The sequence below is a fragment of the Cervus canadensis genome, chromosome 25 (genome assembly GCF_019320065.1).
Source record: "Cervus canadensis isolate Bull #8, Minnesota chromosome 25, ASM1932006v1, whole genome shotgun sequence".
Lineage (NCBI taxonomy): Eukaryota > Metazoa > Chordata > Mammalia > Artiodactyla > Cervidae > Cervus > Cervus canadensis.
This window is the reverse complement of record NC_057410.1, coordinates 1,091,441-1,117,508: the sequence shown is the minus strand read 5'-3', so window position 1 is coordinate 1,117,508 and position 26,068 is coordinate 1,091,441. Positions and strand designations below refer to the sequence as shown.

Below are 26,068 nucleotides of genomic sequence, written 5' to 3'. Positions count from 1 at the left end.
TTCCTTATGGATTAATGCATAAAGATTCAGACCCACAAGAAAAAAATAAATTTATATTTCTGTTGCAGAGAAGTATAGCAGAATGATCCATACAAAGACTTTCGGCTATAAAAATATTTTAAACTAAAATACAATTCTGTAGGGAAATAAGATGGCAATACAAGATCAAGAAGAGAGAAAGGAATACTGTAACAATTATTTAAGAGTTGTGACTTAAAACAAAGAAATGCCCCATGTATTTTTGAAATGATTTTGTGTATTAAATTGCTACATTTAGATTTCATTTGGATATATTTCAAAATAGTATGACAGTTTTACTTAGACTAACATAGTCTAAATTATTAACACTATGTAAATATTATTAACATAAGATTTATAATTTGCTGGAAATTATACTTTGTAGAATCTAAATGTATGAAGAAAATTTGAAGTTATTAATGTAGAAATATACAAGAGATTTCATGGCTTTTCAAGACTTCAAAGCCATAGTTCCTAAACTGGGCTTTGAGGCACCCTGGGTCATCGTGATGAGCTCAGAGAGGCATAGCAAGGGATACTTCAGCTTTCTGAAGAAAATACAGCAACACTTATTGGCTATTTATCGTAAAGACTACTGACTCTAAACAGTTCAATATTTCCACAATCTGGTTTTTCAGTAGTTGCTATGACAAAAGCAAGTACCATAAGAAAACCAATGTGCAAAAAAAAAAAAAAAAAGAAAACCAATGTGTAACAGGAAATGAGGGTGTCCTTGTTCAGTATGATTCCACGGTTTGAGAACTGTGCAGGGTCCAACAGGCCCACATCCACTCAAAGTATAGTTATTTAAAGAATGAGATAAAAATATTTTCTCTTTCAATGTATTTTTCAAATAACTACAAAGCTGTTAAAACAGTAAACATTTCTTGAATGTTTAGACCATTTAATTACTTGATAAATTAAACTGTTAAGTATTTCTTTTGGAGAAGGGGACGACAGAGAAAGAGATGGTTGGATGGAATCATCGACTTGATGGACATGGGTTTGGGTGGACTCCGGGGGTTGGTGATGGACAGGGAGGCCTGGCGTGCTGCGGTTCACGGGGTCGCAAAGAGTCGGACACGACTGAGCGACTGAACTGAACTGAGGGCAAAAAAAATCATGGCGACGAAATGGAGCTTCTGCTTTAAGCGAGTGTGGGAGCAAAAAAGTTGGATCGCAAGCCTCAGAAACCCCTTTAGTTACACACGGGGTCACCAGCAGGTGGCGCCATCGGGCTTGAGTAGGCTGGGGAAGGTCTACTCCACGTTCCCGAGGTCTGAAGGCTGCCGAGGAAAGCAGTGTCCTCGGAGCAGACGAGATATCATAAAAGAAGAAAGGACTTTCAGACCACGTAGTCCAGGGCTTTTCAGAAGGGCATCAGAATCTCCTTTCAAGCAAAATCTTGAATAAAAACCGTTTCCTGAGTGGGCTAGGGAAAGCCGGAGCCCCCCACAGAAGGCGCCTGGAGAACCGGCGGCTCCAGCAGACAGCTTAGAGAGCCGGCGCCGGTGAGCCCGCCTGCAGGGCCGCGGACGAGACGCTGGACCCGGCGGGAGGGTGGCTGGTTTCAGAGACCAGCACTGAAATACACACGTTGCCTGCGAACACTCGGCGGCCAGGGCTGGTCAGACGCACGCCGCAGGGCACCCACCGCCGGCCTCCGGGACAGCCTGGGGGCAGGTGGGACCGGGGAGGGAGCGGGGTCCAGGGTCGGGGACGCGTGTGTGCCCAGAGCTGATTCGTGCCGATGCAAGGCAGAAACCATCACTGTACTGTAACTATCCTCCAATTAAAATAAACAAATTAACTTTTCTAAAAAAAGAAAATCACTCATCTAAACCTCTACTTCACAGGGTAACCAAGGCTCATAAAGGTCTGATACCACAGGGGCAGTTAGTGGTAGAGCTGGATGGAGAATTTAAGGCTCTCAACAGAGCTGAAAAGGTAGACCAGATCTTCCATTTAATCCTACCTATTTTGAAGTCACGAGGGTAAGGGCTCCACTCTACCACCCACTCCTGAGACCTTGAGCAAATCACTTCATATTGAGAACTTTGGTTTTCTTTTCCATAAAATAGAGAATTAGTATTTATTTCAACAGTATTATAAGGAACTATACTCCAATTTTTTAAAAATTAAAAAAACTACGTACATAAGTAAAAACTCAAACTGTATAGTTAAATTGAATTTCACTGCATTTACTATCAATAAAGTTTATTTTTTTAAATAAAAAATATTTATTTCATAGAGTAAATGAGATAGACAGACAGAGGGTTGCTCAGTTGTGTCTGACTCTCTGCAACTCCATAAACTGTAGCCTGACAGGCTCTTCTGTCCATGGAATTCTCCAAGCAAGAATACTGGAATGGGTTGCCATTCCCTTCTCCAGGGTATCTTCTCAACCCAGGGATCGAACCTGGGTCTCCTGCATCGCAGGCAGATTCTTTACCGTCTGAGTCACCAGGCAAGCCCAAATGAGATAATAGGATGAGAAATACTCAGGAAACTAAAACAGGATACAGAATCATAATCTTCTGTTCTGCTTAGCTCTAGATCAAAGGAACAAAGGCTAGAGTAACAGGAAATAGTGGCGAAAGCATAGAGATTTGAGAGCAAATAGTTTTTTTGAGTCCTGTGACCTATAATTAAAAGAACTTTTGATTTACTGTCAAGAACTTCTGGCCAGTGTTTTGGTCCCGGGGGGAGCAGGACACAGACTTTTTGACGACCTTCTATGTGACATCCTTTATTAACGTCATCATTTGCCATTCTCGGCCTCTCTCACCTAGCAAAGCCGACCCCTCTGCTGGCCCCGCTGGTGTCGCGCAGGATCCGAGTGGAGACGACCTGGCCGAAGGGCTGCAGCATCCCCTCCAGCTCCTGCTCATCCACGGACAGCGGGAGGTTGGAGATGTATAAGTTTGTGGGGTCCTGCTCCTGTTGCTATGGAAATAGAAGTGAAAAAATGGATTTCGTATCTCTTAACCCTCTCCCACCCTCAGCCATTATTCACAAAGTGACATTTCAGAAAAGAGAGAGGAGGAAGGGATGACTGACCAGAGAATCTCAGCAGCCATCCGGAACACCTCGTCCCACTGCCACGGGGCACGGGCTACGTGCTGAGTCCAGGCCGAAACCCCAGAGGCCAACCGTTTCCAGCGCTGCAGGAGCCCGTGAGACAAGTCACGGACGGGGCTCCGGCTGTCGCTTTAAGAGCCAGGCCAGCAGCACTCCCCTCTCCACCCAGCAGCCTGCCCCAGGGGCTGGATTCTCCGGGACTGCCTTCGCTTCCAGGGCTGGATTGTTGTGAGTAATCTCCCTCCCCCTCTTCCGGCCACAGCAGACTCCCGTAGGAGGAATGTCTGTACACTCCCTGATGGAGGGAGCGCTGGAAGAGGAGAGGGGAGAAAAGGACGGTGCTGGGGGCTGCAGCGAGGGTCAGCTCACAGCTCACGGGTCAGCACGGAGCCCCGGAAGCTCCAGTCTCACCGGAGGCTGAAGCCGCTCCCCCGTCAGAGGGGTTTTCTCCAGAAAGAAGAGCTGCGAGAGCACCTCCAGGGGGCAGACTGGAAAACGGCAACTTCCCAGCGCTGGGCTGCGAAGTTTAAGCCGTCGCCCGGCCCTGACCATGGGCCACCTGCAACCTGACTCCCTCGCCTGCCTCCCCTTTCAGGGCTCCTTTTCCTTCAACCGTTACAGAAAAGGACGGCCGGCAGGCCTGCTGCATCAGCCCCTCTCAGGGATTCACAATGACTTTGGAAAGGAAAAGTCTCTGGCCTTCTAGTGGCCCAAATGAAAATAAAAAACTTGCAGACAGATGGGAGAAAGGAAGGGACAGTTTCCTTTCTCTCTGCAGCATCTGCCCCTCCACGCCCTACACACCGCCCGCCCCTTCCTCAGGGAACAGCGCTGGGGGGTGGGAAGCATTGTTCTGAACTTTGCAGTTGCACAACTGGCTTCTTCAGAGAATGTTGCAAAAATACCACAAGCTGTTTGGTAGGGAAGTGGGACCAGGGTAGAGAGAGGGAAACAGCTGGAGGAAGGGAAGACGCCTCTGGACCCTCTTGCCTGCTTATAATACTTGATGAGAGGAAGAGAGCGGACAGAGCCACCTGCCGTGGGTTCTGAATACCGCCTTCCGCCAGCAGCAGAGGCACTCGGTGGGGCCCCGGTTGAGACTGGATATAGTCAAAACGCACGGCAGAAAGCCCTTGCCCTTCAACCACACGGCTCTTAAACCCTCTGGACACCTTGGAGGCTAACTACCACCTCTCAGAGGAGCAGACGGGGGCAGGACCCTCACCTTTGCCATCTGCGCTTGCACACCGCTGGCCTTCAGCGCTGTTACCGCTCTCTGTGCGGCTGAAGGGCTGTCAAAGTCCACAAAGCCGTAGCCTGGAGGAGGGAAACGGCATCACTGGGAGGGAGGAGGTGTGAGGGAGGGAGGAGGCCCCGGCTTTTCAGGGAACAGAGGAAGAGTCACGACCCACATGACAGAAGTGGCAGGGAGGAAGAGAGATTAAGAGGTGGCAGGTGGTCATCCCTGGGCTCCCCAAACCCTGTAAGAGTTGGTCTACTTTGCAGCTAAGAATGCCAAGGGCCACAAGGTCTTTGGGGAATCCTTGCCTTCCTCCCTCTCCCCTAAGAAAATCCAAGGTTTCAAGAGCTAGGCTCCTCTAGTAACTCACGGCCCCCTCTATTTCCAAAAGAACTCCCTCCTCTTTTCTAGCCACCTCCCAGAAACGCTAGGCATGTAGGAAATACAGCCTCTCCACTGCAGATAGCCAGCCACCTGCTGGAAGAGGCCCCTTCTCACCCCAGCATCCAGCCCCTTCCCTCTTTCCCTCTCCACCTAGAATTGCTCAAACCCCCAACAAAACTAAGTTGCCCCATCTACACCAATAAAATACATGTACAGTGCTCTGCTAGTAGAAATGGTCTCACGTACCCATACCTACCATCCGGTCCAGGGGAGCAGGACTCAAAGGCACTCTGCAGGCTTCTAGCCTTGGGTGCCCCAAAGAGCATTTTTAGCTGAAGCTCTCCGGTCACCAAAGAATCTAAATACCTACCTGACTTCCAAGCCTGCACCCGAGAGACGCCACGCCGGTCCTGGAACCAGGGGCCTGAAGCAGTGAGGGGCGGAGGCGAGGCGGGGCGGTCCTCCGCCAGCGGCGGGAGCTGTACTCACCTTTGCACTTGTTTGTGGTCTTGTCCAGGATGGCCTTAGTGGAGACAATCTTGCCGTATCTAAGGGAGAAGAAAGTGCAAAGTGATCATCTGGGGGCAGGGGTCTGGACGAGGACAGAGACTGCGGCGTCTGAGGGAATCCACGCCCTGCCTTCGCTCCCACGAGGAAAAACTGTCCTTCCTCAGTCCTTAGCAGTAAGAACAAATGGATTTAAAATGTCACACTTCTCATATAAACCTGTTCCCCAAAGGCATCTACAAGAAATAAGGTAACTGTAGTCCCTACACTGTCAACACATTTCTCTCTTCTCCCCCAAATAAGACTCAGACACTAGTTAGAAAGAGACCCCTGTCCTTCTGGGGGAAAAGAAGCTTGGTGACGTCCATTCAGCAGCGTGCAAGGGCAGAGCTCTGGCAAGAATTCCTTGAAGACTAAAAGTAATCCCTGAAATTACTTATCTTCCTTTGGACAAACACCATTTCTCCCATGAAAATCTATTTCTCTTTTCTAACATCCCACTCCTCTCTTCCACTGGCCCCCTGATTGAAGGCCAACTTAAGCCAAACTGCATTTATTCAAATCCTGATTCTGCCTCTTAGTTATGTGTGATCTTGGACAAGTCATTTAATCCTTCTGTGCCTCAGACTCACCATCCGTAAAATGGAGAGATTGATGGGAATATGAAATGAGATCATGAATACAAAGCACTACCGTCTACCAAAAAGCACCTGAACGTTGCTAATTGCTATTATTATAGTATTCTATCCAAAGGACCTCAACATTTAACCAGATGGCTCTCTTCTGGGCTTTAGTGTCTAAGACGTCTCTCTCTCCTTTCGGCTGAGCCACGGGGCTTACGGAATTTTAGTTCCCCAACCAGGGACTGAATCCAGCGCCCTGGCAGTGAGGATCCCGAGTCCTAATCACTGGACCACCGAGGAATTCCCTGATTTCTATCTGTCAAGATTTCAGTGTGTTAGGGAGGGGACTGGGCATTAGACTAAATGCAATCGTTGTGTTAAGAAAATTACCCAAAACTTGATGATAAGGCAAAATGAGGATTTCACCTTCTTCCAATGTGTTCCAATCCTGGAACACTCTCTACAAGGCCCATTCAAGGTATATTCTATTATCTAGAAGGATGTTTCTTTGGTTTGCTATTTATTACTGGTGAGGTTCAGATTTTATGAAGATACATATTAATTTGTAGATTTTTATCTAGTAGAGATACAAGTAATTTTTGTCCCCTAGAAAAGATAATCCCAAAGGTCACTGTTTTACTGTTCTAGAGGGTATGAAGCATTTTTCTCTGTAACCTAGCAATCTTATTCCAACTTTCTTTCTTCAGTACTATCGATACTCAGTCTCTCAAATGCTCTTTGAACCCATTTTACCATTCTGCTAGTTCCCTCATTAATGAGTAAAGTAAACATTTGGCATAGGCTCACCTGTATTTGTAGGAGAGTTATATTCTTCAACCTTTTAACATTATACTTTAAAAAAAATAAATAAAATAAAATTATACTTTAGCTATGCAGGGTCCTGTGGAGTGCCCCAAACTTGTGAACAGTGGAGTATCACTGTTCTGGGATACATGAGAAGTGTTCTACTCGGAAGAAGTCTCTACATTCCACTTCAGGAGGGTGAACCGTATTACAGAGACAGAACAGAGTCACTAACAAAGTCAGGAGGATAAAATGTAACTGGAAACAGTTGGCAGGGACTGAATTACCTGAAACAAGCCTTTTTTCCCCCTACTTTTCCTCCCATTCCATCCCTAAAGAACACATGATGATTGATGTATTTGCTTTGCTCCTTGGCAGCCCCTGACTGCTCTGGTGGGGCTCTGTGACCCTCGGATTAGACAGAATAAGCCAAGCAGGGCCCTGGAGGCCAGAATAGATGTGATCCTAAGCCTTCTGGGCTGCATACTTGGATTCTTCCCCAAATTTAGGCAAGGGAAGGGGTGAAGGAGAACACACGCGCTGCTCTCCCCACCCAGGCCCGAGGGTGGGGCTCGCTGTGGTCTGAGCAGTCTGAGCTCAGAGTTTCCACTGCAGCTGGCAACAGCTGGAGCGCGCTGCTTCCTCCACGGAAGGAGCCCCTCCAAGAGAGAGCCAGGGGTTCCGGTTCCAGACTCCACGCCTCTCTTTCCTGCCCACCAGGGCTAAGGATCCAGCACCGCTACTTCCCCTAAGACCTAGAGAGTGAGCTGGGACAAAGGCAGGAAGTCCTTCTATGCACGGGAAACGCCATTCTTGGAGAGCTTACCTCCCAGCTCACAGGCCTGTGAGGGTTCCACCCACCTGCTCCTCTCAGCTGCCCTTCCATCATCACTCATCTAGCACCTGTTTTTCTCTGCTGCACTCCTACTTACGGTCCCCTCCTGGGCTCCTTACTCCCATCCTCTATGCAGACCCTGATTATTCTCATCCTTCAGACACAACAGAAGGTAAGGCAAAGATCAGTAAGGACAAAAGGAAAGCCTAAGAGTATCGTGAAGCAGAACCGAGCTTTTCCTCTGTCTTGTGGAGTCACAGAATTGATCTTTGTGGCACAGTATATTTAGTTCAAGAAACAAAGGGTAGAGAAATCAAGGAACCAGATCGACACAGTACTCTTTTCCTTCACGTGCTAAGTCACTTTAGTCGTGTCCGAGTCTGTGACCCCATGGACTGCAGTCCGCCAGGCTCCTCTGTCCGTGGGGATTCTCCAGGCAAGAAGACTGGAGTGGGTTGCCATGCCCTCCTCCAGGGGATCTTCCCAACCCAGGGATCAAACCCATGTCTCTTATGTCTCCTGAAGACATTCTGGCCAATTCCTATTCCCCCCAAAAATTACTAGCCCTAGACTAAGTCCCCTAAGTTCATTTAAATACTTTTCCAACAAGGTCAGCTGAGGTAAAGGATCCAGTGTTGTACACATATCCAGCCTTTAGAGACTGATTCTGTGCAGCCTGGTGCAAACAGAATTCCAAAACCACGACTTCAGAAGACTAAGGGATTTACGGAGTACCTCCGAGGCCTCATGCCTTCTGGGGGAAGGATGTTCAGCCTCTCCAGGATTTGGGACAGCTGGCACACACATATACTGTTACGGGAGTTTGTGTCAGTTTGACCGCTTCAGAAAATTGTTTACTAGTATCTACAAAAGCTGAACAAACGTACATCCTATGATTTAGCAATTTCACTCCTAGGTCTATAACCAGTATAAATGTATATACACACGCAACAAAAGTCTTGCACAGATTCACAGCAGCATTATTCCTATCTATAACAGTCACATACTGGAAACCAACCCCATATCCAGCAACAGTAGAACAACTAAATAAACTGTGCTATATTCCTACGATGGAATTCTAGAAAGCAAGAAGAATGAACAAAGTTTTGCTACAGGCAACAGTGTGGATGCATTTGCCAAACAACACCGAGAAAAAGAAACCAGACATGAACTGGTCTGTGCTGCATCGTTATATTTATGTGACGCTCAAACAAGCCACAGTGGCCGTTCAGAGGTCAGCAGTAGGTACCTCTGAGGGTAGGAGAGAGACTGTCACAAGGAGGCGAGCTTCTAAAGAGCTGATAATGTTCCACTGGTCTCCGTCACAAGGGACTCCTACAAGGATGTGTTCACCTTACGAAAATTCCCTGTTCCACAAGCACTTGGGATTTGTACACTTTCTGTATGCTTGTTATACGCCAACAGTTTTAAACCACGGTAAATTTAGGGACCTCCCTGCTGGCCCAGAGGTTAAGAATCCACTTTCCAATGCAGGGGACGTGACTTTGATCCCTAGTAGGGGAACTAAGGTCCCACACGCCTCGCAGCAGCTAAGGCTGGGTGATGCAGCCACCGAGCCCACAGGCCCAATAGCGAACCCGTGCTGCAACCAAAGAGCCCTGTGCTGCATGAAGGTCCACTGGCCGCAACTAAGGCCTGGCACAGCCAGATAAACAAGCTCGGTTTCTCCTTCCTGTTAGTGCCCCCATCCTACCAGCCTCTGAGGACTCCCCCACATAAGTGATCTGAAACACGTATTTTTCTGCTACATAGAACTGAGCTGGTATCTCTGCATTCTTGCAATTTTTCTGGCTTTCCTAACTGGACTAATTCCATGGTAGTTATCTCTACTTCATGACTCAAGTCTATGCAAAAGAACCCCAAAGGTCCTTAGGGGGTAAATGCCAGGTGACAACTCTCTCTTCATATTCTTCTTTATCCACTAGTTTGAGGGCCCCTCTGGGTCCCTGGAAATATCTCTAGCAGCAGAAACTCTCCTAAGAGCATAAATCAGTTTAGTCCCACTTTCTTTTATCTTCACCGCCAACTCTATCTTCTGATCGATATCTTTAGAGATAGTGAGCATTTCTTTTTTTTTTTAATTATGCTTTTTTAATAATTTTTATTTTTTTGGCATGTGGGATCTTAGTTCCCTGACCAGGGATTGAACCTGTGCCCTCGGCCTTGGGAGCACCGAGTTCTAACCACCTGACTACCAGGGACGTCCCCGAGCATTTCTATTCAAGGTGTAAGGATAGAAATCTTTCCACTAAGACCATCGGTTCTGGATACACGCTGGAAACAAACTCAGTACTAACGAGGCTTTCCAGGTCGGCCTGATCTGGCTTTGCTCAGAGAAACACAGGAAAGCTTTACGCATTGGCAGCACGTAGGATTTCTTTAGGAGGGGTTGCTGAGTAACCCTGTCCCCATAGGGGCAGAAGCACAACACCACTGCGTCTCAGGACAAGCGCATCGGGTGAGAAGCCAGCGTCAGCGACTCTGCACTGTCCCTGGAGACCCACCCGCACGCGCCCGGCTTACGCCTGACAGAGCTTCACCAGGTCCTGGTCTGTGGTGCTCGGCTGCAGCCCCCGGATGTAGAGGTTGGTCTTGCTCAGCTGGTCACTGGCCGCGCCCCCACTGCTGCTGCTCGGGGTGCTGCGGCTTGGACTCGGAGGTGCCATTTGCTGAGACAGGGACACATATGGCTGCAGGGAGACACGAAGAGCGAGAGGTCAGAAAAATCACACGCTCAGATGCTCAGGAGTGAAGAAGATCTCGGCCCCGCGGAAAGAATGATTCCAAACCCGGACAGCAGTGACGTCATAGAAGGGTTTTTAAAAAATGGAAAAAAAAAAATAAACTAAAGGAATTCTACTCTGAATAAGAAAATATTTAATTGCCTTTTCACGGAAAATGAGAGGTCAAAATATGTTTGCTAAAGGTTTAGAAAAAAGATACCTTGTGATAGAGAAGTGTTCTTATTATATAGATGCTGGAAATACAATTGACGTATGCCTCTTAAGTAAACTGTGTAACGAGACAAGATTAATAAAAATCTAAGTTCTATTCAAAAATGACAGACAGGAACTAGTATTTCCCTATTTCCGTCATTAAAAAATGTGCAAAGACACACCTGTATCCACTTGCAAACACACTGTTCATCCTCAGCTCCACACACAGCGAAGAAGAAACTCAATGTCGCATTCTGGAATGGCCCAGACTCACGACCTACTGCAGCTCCTGACATGCCCCTCTATTTCCTATCCCCGTCCCCACCGCTTTGCCAGCACTAATACCAGGATTTTCCATAATCTGAAAACGATCCACATGCTGGCAGAATATGAATTATCATTCCCCCGCGGTGGCAGGGACAGTCCATGAGTGCAGGGCGAGGCACGCGTATTTTTTAGCAACTTTCAGACAAGAAGACAAACACAGGGCAAACAAGCCTCAAAGTCATACATCCAGTGCTAGAAACGGCAGTACTTAAGAACGATGTTGAAATCGCCAGTGAATTAGTAGATAAGTAATAATACTTACAGATAAATAAATAAACAAATCTAAGTAATAATAATCAAATACTAGCGGTCAAGACCTCCCCCATTGTCACTACTATGGTAAGTGCACCGTCTGATTTAGAGGCAAGAAGATTATGACCTATATTCTAATCATGAGTGCTTCTGAATTCAGAATAAGACGATCACTGCTAGAGGTCACTCGCTAAGGCATGCCTTTCCTCTTAGCTGAGAAAGCCAAGCTGCTTCTTCTAAATATAAGACTCTAGGGAACTCCCTGGAGGTCTAGTGATTAGGGCTCAGCGCTTTCACTGCTGGGGCTGGGTCCAGTCTCGGTTGGGGAACTAAGATCCTGAAAGCTGACGGTGTGCAGCACCCTCACGCCCCGGCAGTCACCAGTGTGAGAGGCCAGGCCTGGGGATGACGATGGAGCCGGCAGACGGCGACAGCAGGAGCAACTCTAGCAGCATCGTGTCCACGCACAAGCCCACGGGTCATCATCTCAATCAGAGTTCACCCACCCCCTTTCCCAGCGTGAGAGAATATTCCCAAGAGGAAGTATCAGCGATGCCAGGACTGTCCAGAGAAGAACACAGGGCCACTGAGGAAAGAAAGAATCGAAAACAAGTTACTGGTTTCCTACCAGGCTTGTAATCTTGGTTTTTCCAGTAAGGTCTTAGCCATAATCTAAGAACATGACTTAGTCATTAATTTTAAAAAAAGGCCAGAAAAATTCCTAGAAAAAAAACGTAGTTCAGAAAGAAACATTTTTTTTCTCTCTTGCTGTTCCCAAATAGCTTCTGAAACTGCTATGCAGGTTTGGCTCCAAAGAGAAAAAACAGAAAAATACTCTCTTTTCAAGAGAATTTACGAAATAAAGTTGAGCAAGCCTCTAAGTAAAGCTTATCTGGCTTCCCAAAAGAAACTATTTGGAGAGAGAATACCAAGTAAACTAATGATCCATGTTTACCTATATATGTAAAAGAGAAAAGGGTAATACATATGAGAGCCCAGAGGACTGAGGTATTTTCACTGGGGGTGGGAAGGGGAGGGCAGAATTGTCTTCCTTGTCTCAAATAGTCCTCTGAGGCCACTGGTCCTCTGTCAGGGCCTAAGCTAGAAAATGAAGGGCAAGATTTGAACTCTTTAAAGCAAGGACCCTCACATTTGGCCTAGGATCTTAAGACACCTGGGATTGTATTAAATTTGCCTTTAGAAATAAATGATGTAGCAAAGAAATATGTAAAGTTATTCCATAGAAGCAGGTAGGCATGAGCCATGTCATGAAGGAGATTTAAGTCTGGAAGTGACTGGGAAACACTACTAGGTTTATTATAAGCTGAGAAATGACATGATATCATATATGTAAGAAAGCTAACACTGGCCGCATTATCCCAGCTGGTTCAGAGGGGTAGGAGGCCAGAGGTAGTGAGACTAATTAGGAGGTATTAGACATGAAGGGAGGGCAGGAGAAAAACAGAAGTTAAATTCAAAGTTGCAGGGCTGGGCCTGTGCGGGGGGCTGGACCCTGCGGGACACCCACGGCGGCAGGACAGCGCGGGCCCGGCCCCGCAGGAGCGCCTGACGCCCGGCTGCAGGTTCGCCAGGCCGAGGGCAATGTCCAGGCAGAGTGCGCGGTGGAGGTCCAGGGAGGATTAGGGACCTCGTGTGCTTTTTCAAGGGAGCTGGTAAAGAACTTCTTCCCCAAACGGTTAATACACTGTTAAACGTGAAATTAAGGGAAACAGAAAATGGCAAGCAGGGCTCTATACTGGATCTGCCTGGCGACATTCTTATCGCCCCTCAAGCCATCGCTGGCGGGAGAGTAAGAGGAAGGAGCATGCAGCGTCACTGTAACTCTGGAGAAGAGGCGTGAGAACTCTGTTCCCTGTTTGTGAATCTCTGTGGAAAAGAATGAGCTGCTAACAGCACGTGTGCTGAAGCTGGGGCTGTGGTGGAACGCGGCGCTTACGGCAACAGGCGGCGTTAAAGCCCGGCACCAGCCGGCCGAACACACACCTCATCGAGTTCTGAAAGTTTCCACAGTCGTGATGAGATCCCCGAGCCCTTTCTCCTGGAGTACACTAATCTGAAGCACTTTTAGGTAAGAAAATCCTGGGTCCACCCGTAACTCTGCAGCCTCCTAATCGGATGACCTTGCCAGTCACCTAAACTCTGGATCTCAGTCACCTTCCATCCCACTTTCCTCCACACTGACATTCAAAATTTTGAAAAATGCCTTCTCTTCATTTTATGGTTACTGATAAGAACATGGGAATGTTCCTAGAGAGCTGTATTTAAGCATTTTTCAATGAATCATTTTGTACAATCAAGAAAAATATATTTCTTACGCCCTCAAATGTATGTAGTATGTAATAAACATAACTAATTGTTGTAAAACTAGGTAAAACCCAGCATAAACCAATTATAATTTTGTAAAACTTGTTTTAATATTTCAGATTTCCATATTCTGAATGAAAGAATATGCAATTTACTATTCCTTCTAATCCTATCTATGAAAATGTAATGCAGAAATATTATTGTACATTTTAATATTACTTTCCAAGGATATCCAAGTGCTTTAAATTATTTTAAGAATCTTTAGTTGATACAGGAACAGGGAATGGGAGACTAAAAGTTGTTTTTGTTTAATATTCTGGGTTAATATTCTGTTTCTCAGTTTTTTGCCAAGAGTGTATGTCACATTGTCTGTGTCTGGTTTTTAAAAGTTACTGTTTCATTAAATTAGTGTTCATAAATTTTTTAGGAATTTCCTTTCTTGTTGATTTAGATTGCTATATAATAGGAATAAAAAGGGAAGCTCTCTACTGGAATTACTTGGAAAAAAAATTTTAACTTGCAGAATTTGAAGTGATATGCTTGATACATATATGTGAATGCTTTTAGAATAAATACTGGCTAATTTTATTCATTTAATAAACATTTAAATACCTTAGAAATACTACACAGGGAAGGCCTGAAAAGCGTAGTAGTTAAGTGTTGGAGAGCCTTAAAATTTGATTTCTTAGCTAAAACTGAACATAGCGCCTTAGAAATGTAGGCTTACAGAGTAGGTATTAACGCTTTTAGACAGCTCTAATATTGCACTAATTCCTGGGAAATGGAATAAATTCAGTTGTGATCCCTAAAGACGGGAGGCAATCTCAGGGCAAGGACATTATGGCTTTGGATCTTCCAGTGAAACTCAGATGCCTATGGGCAACAGGTTACCAAGGCAAAACAGAGAACACTGGCTGGGCTGCAAAGGGGAACTGACTGAATGCAAACGCCCGAGAAGAGCAAACTGAAGGCTGGCTGGAGACCAGCATCTCTCAGGAAAAGGTGTGCGGGAGCACCAGCATGGGGAGGACTGCGCTGTTTCCCAGACAGACCACTCCCCTTGCAGAGTGACCAGCCACACGTAAGAGAAGGCAGAGAAGGCAAGACAAACGAGCGAATGGATACAAAGTCCTCAACCCGGGCCTTGGCGTGCGGCAAGCACAAACTGTCGGTTACAGCTATTCTTTTAAAAGTTGGAATCGTTTAAAAAAATGAAGTTGTTCTATAATTAAAGGATAAAATCCTTCCTTTCAGAATATAGATAACTCACCCAAATTGAGGTATCATCTGTCTTCAGAGACTTGATGCTTCCCCCAGCAGTTCTTAAGGATCCAGGAAAAGTTTGGAGAGACGTTTTTATGGAAAGCGCATGAAGAGATACGAGGTTAGGAGGCAGACAGCGAGTGGGTCCTAACCATCTCGAGAACTACCTCTCTCTGACACCTCGACAGTTACTTATGTCTCGATTATAAAACAGCTCCTTCTGTTTTGTTCTTCATTTACTGTCTAAGGCTGAGACCTTTAAGATAAAATATTGAAGAGACTTGAATTTCTTAAAGATTGGTGGGATTAAAGATTGGTGGGGTGGTATTTAAAGGATGATTAGAGAACTATGTTGTAAAAATATCCTGTAAGAATCTCTGGGGCATGATAATCTGGGGAAGGGCTTATAGCATGGGGATAAAAAAATATATAACTCCTTCATCTTCATCCAGAAAAAGAAAAAGCAAACTCCCCTCTTCCTGTAGCAGGAACTTTATGTTTCCTGACTTGCTGAGTTACAGGAAACGAGGAGACAAGAGTGTGTTCTTCCTTCTGCTCTCTTGCAAGAGATCACAATGGCAGCAGAGATTCACAGCCTACTTCCCAATCACTAAGTTTTCATCAGAACTTTAAAAGAATGACCCATTCAGATGAGTTACTTGCTAAGTAAAATATAATGCAAGTAAAACACTGTCTTTATTCTGAAAATAAGGTTCTCAGATCAACTGTTCACTTTGCCTGGTTTAAGAAAATTCACAAGCCCTGTATCCATTCATTTGCTGTCAAAGTCACCCCCATCCTGAGCCCTTAACTTTATAAGTTATCACCAGAGCCGGAGAAAGCTCTGCCCCATGTCTAGTGCTCAGCTAAGTTCCTGGCACAGAATATAAGCATGGATATTTACTAAAAGGCGTAAAACAAATTTAGGGGGTTTGCTAACTGTGTATCATCTTAATAAACCCCTAAGAAAGTCTCACAGATACATAATCCAGTGGCCTGACATTGAAATTCCTATTACAATATGGATATTGATGATCCACAAGACAAGCTTCTGGAGCCAGTGGTCTCTGGGACATATAACACATCTGATCATTTTTATCTAAAAGTACATTATTTCCTGAGTTCTCTCATGTTTCCTAATAAAGTTCATTTTCCCTGCAAAGTATCAATCCTCCTAATATTCACTCATGAGGCCCTCTGCATTATTTGAATCATTCAATAAATATATGAATGACTATGTGTAAGCTCTGCTTGATGCAGTGGGGAATCATAGGTGAATAAGTGTATAAGTGAAATATTTCATAATAAATTTAAACACATACCCACAAGAAGCCACTGGGATTCCTTGGTGGCTCAGAGGGTAAAGGGTCTGCCTACAATGCAGGAGACCTGAGTTTGATCCCTGGGTCAGGAAGATCCCCTGGAGAAGAAAATGGCAACCTACTCCAGTATTCTTACCTGGAAAATCCCATGGACAGAGGCACCTAGAAGGCTACAGTCCATAGGGTCACAAAGAGTAGGACGCGAGTGAGTGACTTCACTTTCACAAGCAGCCATTAAGTAATTCACAAACCAGAGCATACAACCTAGATAACTAGCAGAACAAAATGTGTGAGCTTTTTATGGGGATCCAAGCAAAATGGTATGAGAACAGGAAAGAAGAAACAATTCCTGAGGGAAAAGTTTCTCAAAGAAAATGTTTTGGGTTTTACTTTGAAAAACCAGTAGGTTGGTAAACTTTTAAAAGGGAGTCATAGGGAAAATCAAATCAAAATCATAATGAGATACAATTTCATATCCACTAGAATAGCTATAATAAAAAGATTATGGCTTCAATCCAAAGTAACTTTGATGGCTACAGTAAAAAATAACAAGTGTTGGTGAGGCTGTGAAGAAACTGGAACCCTTGTACACTACTGGTGGGGATGTAAAATGATGCAGCTGCTCTGGAAGACAGTTTGGCAGTTTCTAAAATAATTAAACACAGAGTTATCACATGACTCATCAATTCCATTCCTACGTATGTACCCAAGAAAACCGAAAACATGTGTCCACACAAAACCCGTGCAAGAATTTAGTAGCAGCATCACCATAGCCCGAAGTGGACACAAATGTCTACCAACTGATAAATGGATGAATAAAATGTGGTACATCCACATATGAGCCTATCAGTCATTAAGAAGGAAAGAAATACAGATACATGCTATGATGTGAACCTTGAAAACATGCTAAGTGAAAGAAGGCAATCACAAAGTACCACCAATTATATGATTCCGTTTATATGAAGTGTGTAGAACAGGCAAGTCTTTGGAAACAGAAAGTAGATGAGTGACTACCTGTGGCTAGGAGAGGGGGATCATGAAAGAACTGGGAAGTGATGGCGGTGTGAGTGAGGTTTCCTTGTGGGGTTGGTACCAAAAATGCCCTAAAAGTATGGTAATGGATGCATGATTCTGCAAATATACAAAAAACACTGAATTGTACCATTTAAATGGGTGAATTGTACACCGTGGGAATTATGTCTCAATAAAGCTGTTATAAAAATTTCATAGAGGGACTTCCCCAGTGGTCCAGTGGTTAAGAATCTGCCTCTCAATGCAGGGGACATGAGTTCGATCCCCTGTCTGGTGAGATCCCACGTGCCTCGAAGCAGCTAAGCCCGTGAACTTGAGCCTGCCCTCTAGAGTCTGGGAGCCACCACTGCTGGAAGCCCGAGCTCCACACGAGAAGCCACTGCAATGAGAAGCCCGCGCCCGGCAACTGGAGAGTGGCCCCTGCTCACCACAACCAGAGAAAGCCCAGGCACAGCAACGAAGTTCCAGCACAGTCAAATAAAGAAGTGAATAATTTAAAAAAAAAATTTTCAAAAAAAATAAAATTAAATTAAAAAAAATTTAAAAAAAATTTCATAGAGATGGGTGGAGAGGAGAGGACATTCCAACCACTGCAAACGTCCTACGGGCTAGCGTGACCTAGCACAGGATTCAGCCTAAGCTGGCATCACCCTACCTCACTTACAGGTAGAGAAGTCTTAAAATTAACATACTTTATTGAAATTCAAGTAGAAATATGAATTAGACTCTATACCGTATCAGAACAAAAAAGGAGTATTTTCAATAATCCTTCCTTCTGGAAAAAAAGGAAACCACAACGTTAAAAACAAAACAAGGGGCTTCCCTGGAGGCTCAGCCGTGAAGAAGCACTTGACGACGCAGGACACACAGGCTCGACCCCTCATCCAGGAGGACCCCAGAGGCCGAGAAGCAGCTCAGGCTGTGCACCACAACCACGGAGCCTGTGCTCCAGAGCCCGGGAGCCACGACCACTGAGGCCACGAGCTGCAACGATGAAGCCCACTGGCCCTAGAGACCGTGCCTGCGCTCCGCTACGAGAGGCCAAACGATGAGAAGCCCGTGCAAAACAGCAGAGCCCCTGCTCGCCGCATCGAGGGGAAGCCCTTGCAGCAACGAAGAACCAGCACAGCCAGAAATTAATAAATAAAATTATCAAAAAACAGTAACAACAGAAAGGATGCTCTGCAACATGCGGAGCCTAAGCCAGAGAACCCACAGCCCCGATGCGCCCAACATACCTGGTCTCAAAGCCTGACTCAGCACGTCCACCACTTCCTCTCAGCTCAAGTAACCCTGACACCACCTCCAGCTCATCTCCTCCCCACTTCTCTTTCACGGCTCCAGTGATCTGTTTTCCACATTCCTTTAATGCCAGGGGGAGTTACTCACATTCACACCAGGTGATACTTAAACGAGGTCTTAGATATAAAATCGACATTTTTAAACCCTAAGTCAAAATAACTAAAGAATCCTCAGTTAATAAAACAATCAAACTTGTTGCCCAGGGATCCACCCATTCGCCCTTCCAGATCTGCTCGCCACTCTTGTCCACCTTGCTTTGTGGCTTGGAAGCTGACTATAAAGAGTGTGTGAACAGGCTCCCTTGGCCTCTGGGGTCCAGTTGGGTTTGGTGAACCAGACACACACCAGCAGGATATCAGAGGGCAGGAGGGGAACGAGATCAGAGTGTTTCTTTTCCTGGCTCCTTCCCCTGCCAGAACGCCATGATCTGCTGCACACTGCTACAGGGCCCAAGGTTCTCTCCGAACAGCGCCTCTTAGATTCTGGCAATCCCCCTCAGCTCTTCCCCCTTTAGACCTAGAGCAACGCAGGCTCTGTAACTGCTGGCCACAGCGTGCTCTGCTCGCTCCCACTGGTTTCCCCAAGTCTCTCTGTAAATAGTCCCTTCACTACATCTTTCTCAAACTACTCTGCTTGGGTATGCCTCTGTTTCCTTTTGGGGCCCTGAATGACGACCAAACCATTCTACCTTAAAGACTCAGGTGCACGGGATACGTACCAGAAACTCCTGAGAAACTCTGCTTTCCTCGAGACTGCATCCCCTAGGCACAGTGTGATGCAGAGTTCTGGACCGTATCTTTTTGTCTAACAATTAAACAGTATCTTAAGACCTATAACATTTATGGTTTCATTTGATCTTCCCAACGACTCTGTGATGTAGAGCAGGGAATATGTTATTAGTTTCCTTCTAAAACTTAGAAACTGAGTCTTAATTTTATTTCAACATTCCCACTGGTATGTCACTCCACTTTTTATTAAGCAGAACCAAGTAAGGGAAACCCTAAGATGGACAGTATCCACACTGGTGCAGAGAGCTGAGTAAAACGATTCTTTACATGACCCTACCTCTTTTCGTCTCCCTTCTGGGAAGAGGGCAGTTCTAAGTTCCCTGGGAATAGGTGATGTCGAGTCCAAAGCAGAACACTTAGGAAACAAAGGCATTTGAACCAGGAACCAAATAACTTAAGAGTAAAACCTACGTAAGACTGGTGCTTACGCAGACTGAGCAGAGCAAGAGCCCTCGGCTGGAATCTGCGGGCAGCTCTGCGGGGGGCACGGCCCTTTCAGGCAGCAGAGGCCCAGGCCTGCGTCCCGGGGAATGACCGACTCTGCCGTCCGCGTGTGGGTGCACGTCGGTGTGACAGCATCTCATATGTACCAGGAAGCACAGACAAAGTTTAATTTTCAGGACAGGAAAACGGGCTTTGAAGGTTAAGCAGCCTAAGTGTGAACACGACAACCAACTGCTTGGGCAGAACGTGGGTGGGACACGGCTGAGTCCCCACGAGCGTGACTCTGCATGACCAACCCCCCCACCACCCAGCCTCGCTGCCGGGTCAGCCGTGGTCAGGGCGGGGGGCGGACAGGGCCGGAGAAGGCACTGCCGGGCGGAAAAGGGTGACAGAGCCTGCAGAGAGGGGTGTGAGCCTCCCTCCACAAAACGGCCACCTGAGACAGAGAAGAGATGAAGGAAAAGATAACGTCTGCCTAGAGCTTGTTTTGTCCTACCTTGTCTTTTACCCTGTTTTCATATTTGACACAATTTCATTTTGGTCAGACGTGCAGAGATGACAGACCCTTAGTTAGGAAACGCCAGCACCCTCTTCTTCACCCTCACACTACCCACAGAAAGAATACTTCGATCGGTAGATTAGAGGTCTGGGTTCACCAAGGCCGAAAATCTCAAAGTCGTCAAAATATTCTGTTCCTGTGGTCATTAGAGAAATATTTTTGTTTCACCAAACAATAAATACTGGCAACACTACACATTTGAAGGAAGTAGCCTAGCCCAAGAATATGAAAGGCATACGTGCCTAGCCTATCTTCAGATCAAAATAAAATGTATATAGGCAACCACCTAGCCTCACATTAACTATATCAAGTTTGATCTTTATCTAGGCTTAGTTTTACAAATCACAAAGGACTTTGGAAATAATTTTTCAAAGTTTGATATAATATACATAGATATATCTCTAGAAAGAGACACAAGAAGCAGTTAATAATGATGGCCACTAGAAAGACACACTAGGTATATGGAGGATGGATTGAAGACAGACTTTTTCTTTGTTTCCTTTATACGCGTTTGAACCTTTTATATTTAATACTAAGTCCATACATCTATTATCTATTTAAAAACAAACAAAAGTCTCTTAAAGTCTGACATACTTTTTTTTCTTTAACTAGGATAGAATGTTAAAACACTTGAGTCCATACAGCCTGACTCCTGGACCCATGCTCTCAGAGTTCCTAACATACCTTGAATCTCAAAAAAGACAGTGATCTGAATAGAATTAGTCCTTAGGAAAGTGTTAACCTAGTTTATCCAACTCATGGTTTAAACCACAATTGGGAATGGGGCAGAAGTTGGAGATAAGGGATTGGTTGCCAAAGTAACAATTGAAAACCAAAAGCCAACTATAAACAAAGGGATGAGGTCTCCAAAAGAGGGAGAGAAAGTTCTGTAAGTTCTATCTAGTCCCTGGATAGTAATGTCGAGGTTCTGTAAGAATTTTTGCAAGATCTAGTACCCACACCCACATAAAGACATTATTTACAGAATAGCCACAGTATGCTTAATCCATAGACAATATAGAAAAAGGGAAAATCCCTATTCTTTTAGGCTGATTTACTAAAACAAAACAGGTGTTTTCCTCTCTCCTTACTACAAAACAGTTTTGATAGCACTTACAGAGCAGAATCTCAGGCTCCTGCTTACTTTTGGTATCCTTTAGAGGGGAAACTGAAAGAAAATTTAGAATGAGAATAACAGCCTTATAGTTTAGAGGCAACCCTCTACTGCCCCCCCTTCTTCCCTCCATCCTCTCTCTTACTCCTCTGCATTCTTCTTCCATTTTTTCCCTTCCTCTCTATCTTTGCTTAGGCTTACTCCTGACAGTGGCTTTCAGCGGTGTCCTTAATTGACAACTAGCCGGTTGTTAACACAGTATCAGCATTCCTCTTCTTCACCCTTCACTACCCACGGTCCCACCACCAGGCACATACCCCGAGGAAGCCGACACTGAAAAAGACACAAGTACCCCAGTGCTCACTGCACTATTTACAGTAGCCAGGACATGGAAGCAGCCTGGATGTCCATCCACAGATGAATGGGTAAGGAAGCTGCTGTGGATACATGCAATGGAATATTACTCGGTCATAAAAAGGAATGCACGTGAGTCAGTTCTGGTGAGGTGGATGAACCTGGGCCCTATTACACAGAGGGAAGTACACCAGAAAGGAAAAAGAAATATCACGCACTAACACACACACGTGGGATCTAGAAAGACGGTGCCGATGACATTGTTTGCAGGGGAGCAGTGGAGACACGCAGAACAGACTCACGGACGTGAGCGGGGAGGAGGAGGGAGAGCGGAGAGAGCACCGTGGAGACAGACATCACCGCAGGTAAAACAGCCAGCCAGGAGAGTTTGCTGTGTGACTCGGGGAACTCTGTAACCACCGAGAGGGGCGGTGTGGGGAGCGAGGAGGGAGGGAGAGTCAGGAAAGGGGACACGTGTGCACCTGTGGCTGACTCATGCTGATGTTCGGCAGAAACCGACACAACTTCAATTCAAAATAAATAAAATTTTTAAAACATCATCAAAAAATCTACCAGATTAGGGATTTCCCTGGTGGCCCAGTGATTCAGAATCTGCCTTGCAATGCTGGGGACACGGTTCGATCCCTGGTTGGGGAACTCATATTTCGCTAAGCCTTTGAACCTAAAGACCGTGCTTTGCACCAAGAGACGCGACCGTAACGAGAAGCCTGCACACAACAACAACGCAGCTTCTGCTCCTCACAACTCGAGAAAGCCTGTGCGCAACAACGAGGGCCCAACAGAGACAGAGTGTTTAAAAATCTCCTAGACTTGAGCACTGGCCTGGTGCGTGAAAATGGAACTGGACTGAGGAATCTGACCAGCACCCTCACTGGGGGTCCCCTAGTGCCCACCGCACTGCCCCCTTCCCTAAGGAGAGGCAGACGCCAGCACGCCGTCCCTGGGGGCAGGCAGCTCCACTCGGGGGCACAGCTGCCTGCCGGGAGCACCACTCAGCTTCGCTACCTGACACGCTGGTGAGCCTTCACAGGGGCTGCCTCACAGGGGAAGACCATAGCTTTCTGTTTGGTTTGGTTTTGATCACGGCCTGCACCTAGATGAAAAAGTCTGCCTAATTCTGGCAGTGTTAGAAAATCCAGTGGCCCACAGAGAGGACGCACCGTGGTGAATGTCGGCTTTATCAGTAATAAAGCTGTTGGTTTTATTTCCATTTGTCAAACGTTTTTCTTATTTCTCAACTGGAGTGGAGAAGGGGGATGCTTCAAACCGAAACCCCCAAACCCCACCAGTCTTTAAGGGTTAGGCAAGTATTTGATGGCTGAAGTGGAGGCCAGGGTAAAATGTTAGCACGCCTAGCCATACCAGTCTACAAATTCTGTAAATGTAAAATAATGGTTTAGTATTAACTAAATTTGGGACAACAAAGAAAATAATTTTCATTTGTAATGTAAGATCTTTATGTTACAAATAAGAAAAAAATAAGATTCAGTTTTGATATAAGCACTCAATTATTTCATTATTCAATTAGCAATTGAGTAGGGAATGACTCAATGTTCACTAAATGTTTTTTCAAAAAGTGTATTTGTTTATAGAGCCCATTATCTAGCAGAAAGTAGTTGAAACACAGGCTCAAAAATTAAAAGACTGAGGCTTAATTCTACTATTGCCATGTGTGAGCTGTGTGACTTTGTAAGTTGCTTAACTTTACCTGCAGAATGCAGACAGTAACAGCAACTGTGTAATATGATTAGTGTGAGGATCAAAATACATACATATAAAGTGGGCAATGCCAAAGAATGTTCAAACTACTGCACAATTGCACTCATTTCACATGCTAGCCAGGTCATGCTCAAAATCCTTCAAGCTAGGTTTCAACGGTACGTGAACCAAGAACTTCCAGATGTGCAAGCTGGACGCAGAAAAGGCAGAGGAACCAGAGATCAAATTGCCAACATCTGCTGGATCTTAAAGAAAGCAAGGGAATTCCAGAAAAACATCTACTTCTGCTTCATTGACTATGCTAAAGCCTTTGACTATGTGGATCACAACAAACTGTGGAAAATTCTTAAAGAGAAGGGAATATCAGACCACCTTATCTGCCTCCTGAGAAAACTGTATGCAGGTCAAGAGACAATACTTAGAACTCCACAACAGATTGGTTCAAAACTGGGAAGAGAGTACGTCAAGGCTGTATATTGTCACCCTGCTTATTCAAGTTACATGCAGAGTACATCATGCGAAATGCCAGGCTGGATAAAGCCAAGCTGGAATCAAGATTACAGGGATAAATATAAATAATCTCAGATATTGATATGAAGTGACACCTCAGATGACATCATTCTAATGGCAGAAAGCAAACAGGGAACTAAAGAGCCTCTTGATGAAAGTGAAACAGGACAGTGGAAAAAGCTGGCTTAAAACTCAACATTCAAAAAACTAAGATCATGGCATCTGGTCCCATCACTTCATGGCATCTACAATAGATGGAGAAAAAATGGAAACAGTGACAGACTTCATTTTCTTGGGCTCCAAAATCACTGCAGACGGGGACTGCAGCCATGAAATAAAAAGGTGCTTGCTCCTTGGAAGAAAAGCTGTGACAAACCCAGACAGTGTATTAAAAAGCAGAGACATCCCTTTGCCAACAAAGGTCCATTTAGTCAAAGCTATGATTTTCCCAGTAGTCATGTATGGATATGAGAGTTGGACTATAAATAAGGCTGAGTGCCAAAAAATTGATGCTTTCGAACTGTGGTGTTGGAAAAGACTCTTAAGAGTCCCTTGGACTGCAAGGAGATCAAACCAGTCAATCCTATAGGAAATCGACCCAGAATATTCATTAGAAGGACTGATGGTGAAGCTGACACTCCAATACTTTGGCCACCTGATGCAACGAGCCGACTCATTAGAAAAGACCCTGATGCTGGGAAAGATTGAAGGCAGGAGGAGAAGGGGACGGCAGAGAACGAGATGGTTGGATGGCATCACCATGAGTTTGAGCAAGCTTTGGGAGATGCTGAAGGACAGGGAAGCCTGGCGTGCTGCAGTCCATGGGGTCGCAAAGAGCCACAACTGAGAGACTGAACAACAGAAGCTCTTATAGTGCTTGAAATATGAAAGGAGCTCACATTCATGCGTTCAATGAATACTTAATGCCCATGTTAGAATACCAGGCACTATGTCAGGTACCAAGAACAAAACGCTGACTTAAAGATGATCTAGAGACAAAGATGTAAGATGGTCTTGGTCCTAAGGGAATTCAGCATTTAGCAGAGATACAGCCATTAATCAAATAATCACAAAGTAACTGTATAATTACCGAGTGTGATAAATGGGCTAGGGAAGAAAAAAAAGACCAGAAGGCTGTGACCTACTTTTAGTTATTATAGCTGGAAAGGTGACATTTAAGTGAGACTTTAAGGATAAGCAGAAACCAGTCATTCAGAGAATGAAATAAAAGATCATTCCAGAAAGAGAAATGCGCAAAAGTGAGATTTGCAACTGAATCCCAAAGAAACAGAAGGCCAGTGACACTTGGGTAGAGAAGGACAAAGGTACAGGTACAAACTCTCAGGCTGTCTTAAGGGTTTGGCTTTCATTCAACCCTGTAGACAGTGAATAATTTTATGTAAGAGAGAAGTTATAAGATCTGATGGAGGTTTTCAAAATACTACTCTGGCTACTACGGGAAGAATAAACAAGAGTTAAGACAGGAGTTGAAGTGGCAAGCTCAATTAGGAGGTCACTGTGATAGTCCAAACCAGAGACAATACAGCCTATGATTGGAGAGACGGCTATAAAGACGAACAGAAATGCAAACCTTTGAGACTTAGTTTACAGGTAGAATCTAAGGTTTTACTTACATAATAAAGTAGATGTGGGAAAGTATAGTGTCTAGCTTGAGTAACTGGATGGATGGGTATCATTCACTACTACTGCAGAGATGGGGGGCAGAGCCAACTTGAGGACTACAAAGCAATCATTACATTTTGAATACATTAATTTTAGTAACTTCTGAGACTTCTAGGAAAAAATACCAATTAAGAAGCTGGATACACAGAGAAGTCTGATCTAGTAGTTATCAGTAAACATATTAGCATAGTAATAAGTGAAATTTAGAAAGAAGGTATATTTAGAGAGAGGGCAAGAAAGCCTAAAGAACTAAACATACTCAGAAGCTGAGTAGGGTAATTGACAAGAAGGTCAGAAGAGGAGGAGGAAAGGGCAAGACCCAAGAAGGTGGTGTTACCAGAAGCAACAAAAGACAGCCAAGAAATGGGGAATGGTCAACTCTAGCAAGATAAGAGGTTATGCAAGATAAAAGACAACCAACAAACCACTTAAAAGTACTACGGACCAGACCAAGCAGAAGAAAGAATCAGTGAGCCTGAAGAGAGATCATTTGAAATTATCCAGCCAGAAGGAAACAAAACAAAGCCAGAACGAAGAGGAATGAAGAAGGCCTACGGGACTTACAGGGCTCATTAACAGAGTCCACATACCATGAGTCACGGAA

General features: G+C 45.1%; 1 protein-coding gene across 7 annotated transcripts in view; it reads right to left on the bottom strand.

The window, feature by feature from the left end:
* Nucleotides 1-26,068, bottom strand: part of RBMS2 (RNA binding motif single stranded interacting protein 2) — a 57,860-nt gene that overhangs the window by 14,958 nt on the left and 16,834 nt on the right. For all 7 annotated transcript variants that reach the window (XM_043447228.1, XM_043447229.1, XM_043447230.1 and 4 more), the window contains 4 exons: nt 10,037-10,203; nt 5,213-5,271; nt 4,325-4,416; nt 2,807-2,964 (listed from right to left, as the gene is read on the bottom strand). In XM_043447228.1, the coding sequence (XP_043303163.1) occupies nt 2,807-2,964; nt 4,325-4,416; nt 5,213-5,271; nt 10,037-10,203 (476 nt within the window). The remainder of the gene's footprint in view (nt 1-2,806; nt 2,965-4,324; nt 4,417-5,212; nt 5,272-10,036; nt 10,204-26,068) is intronic.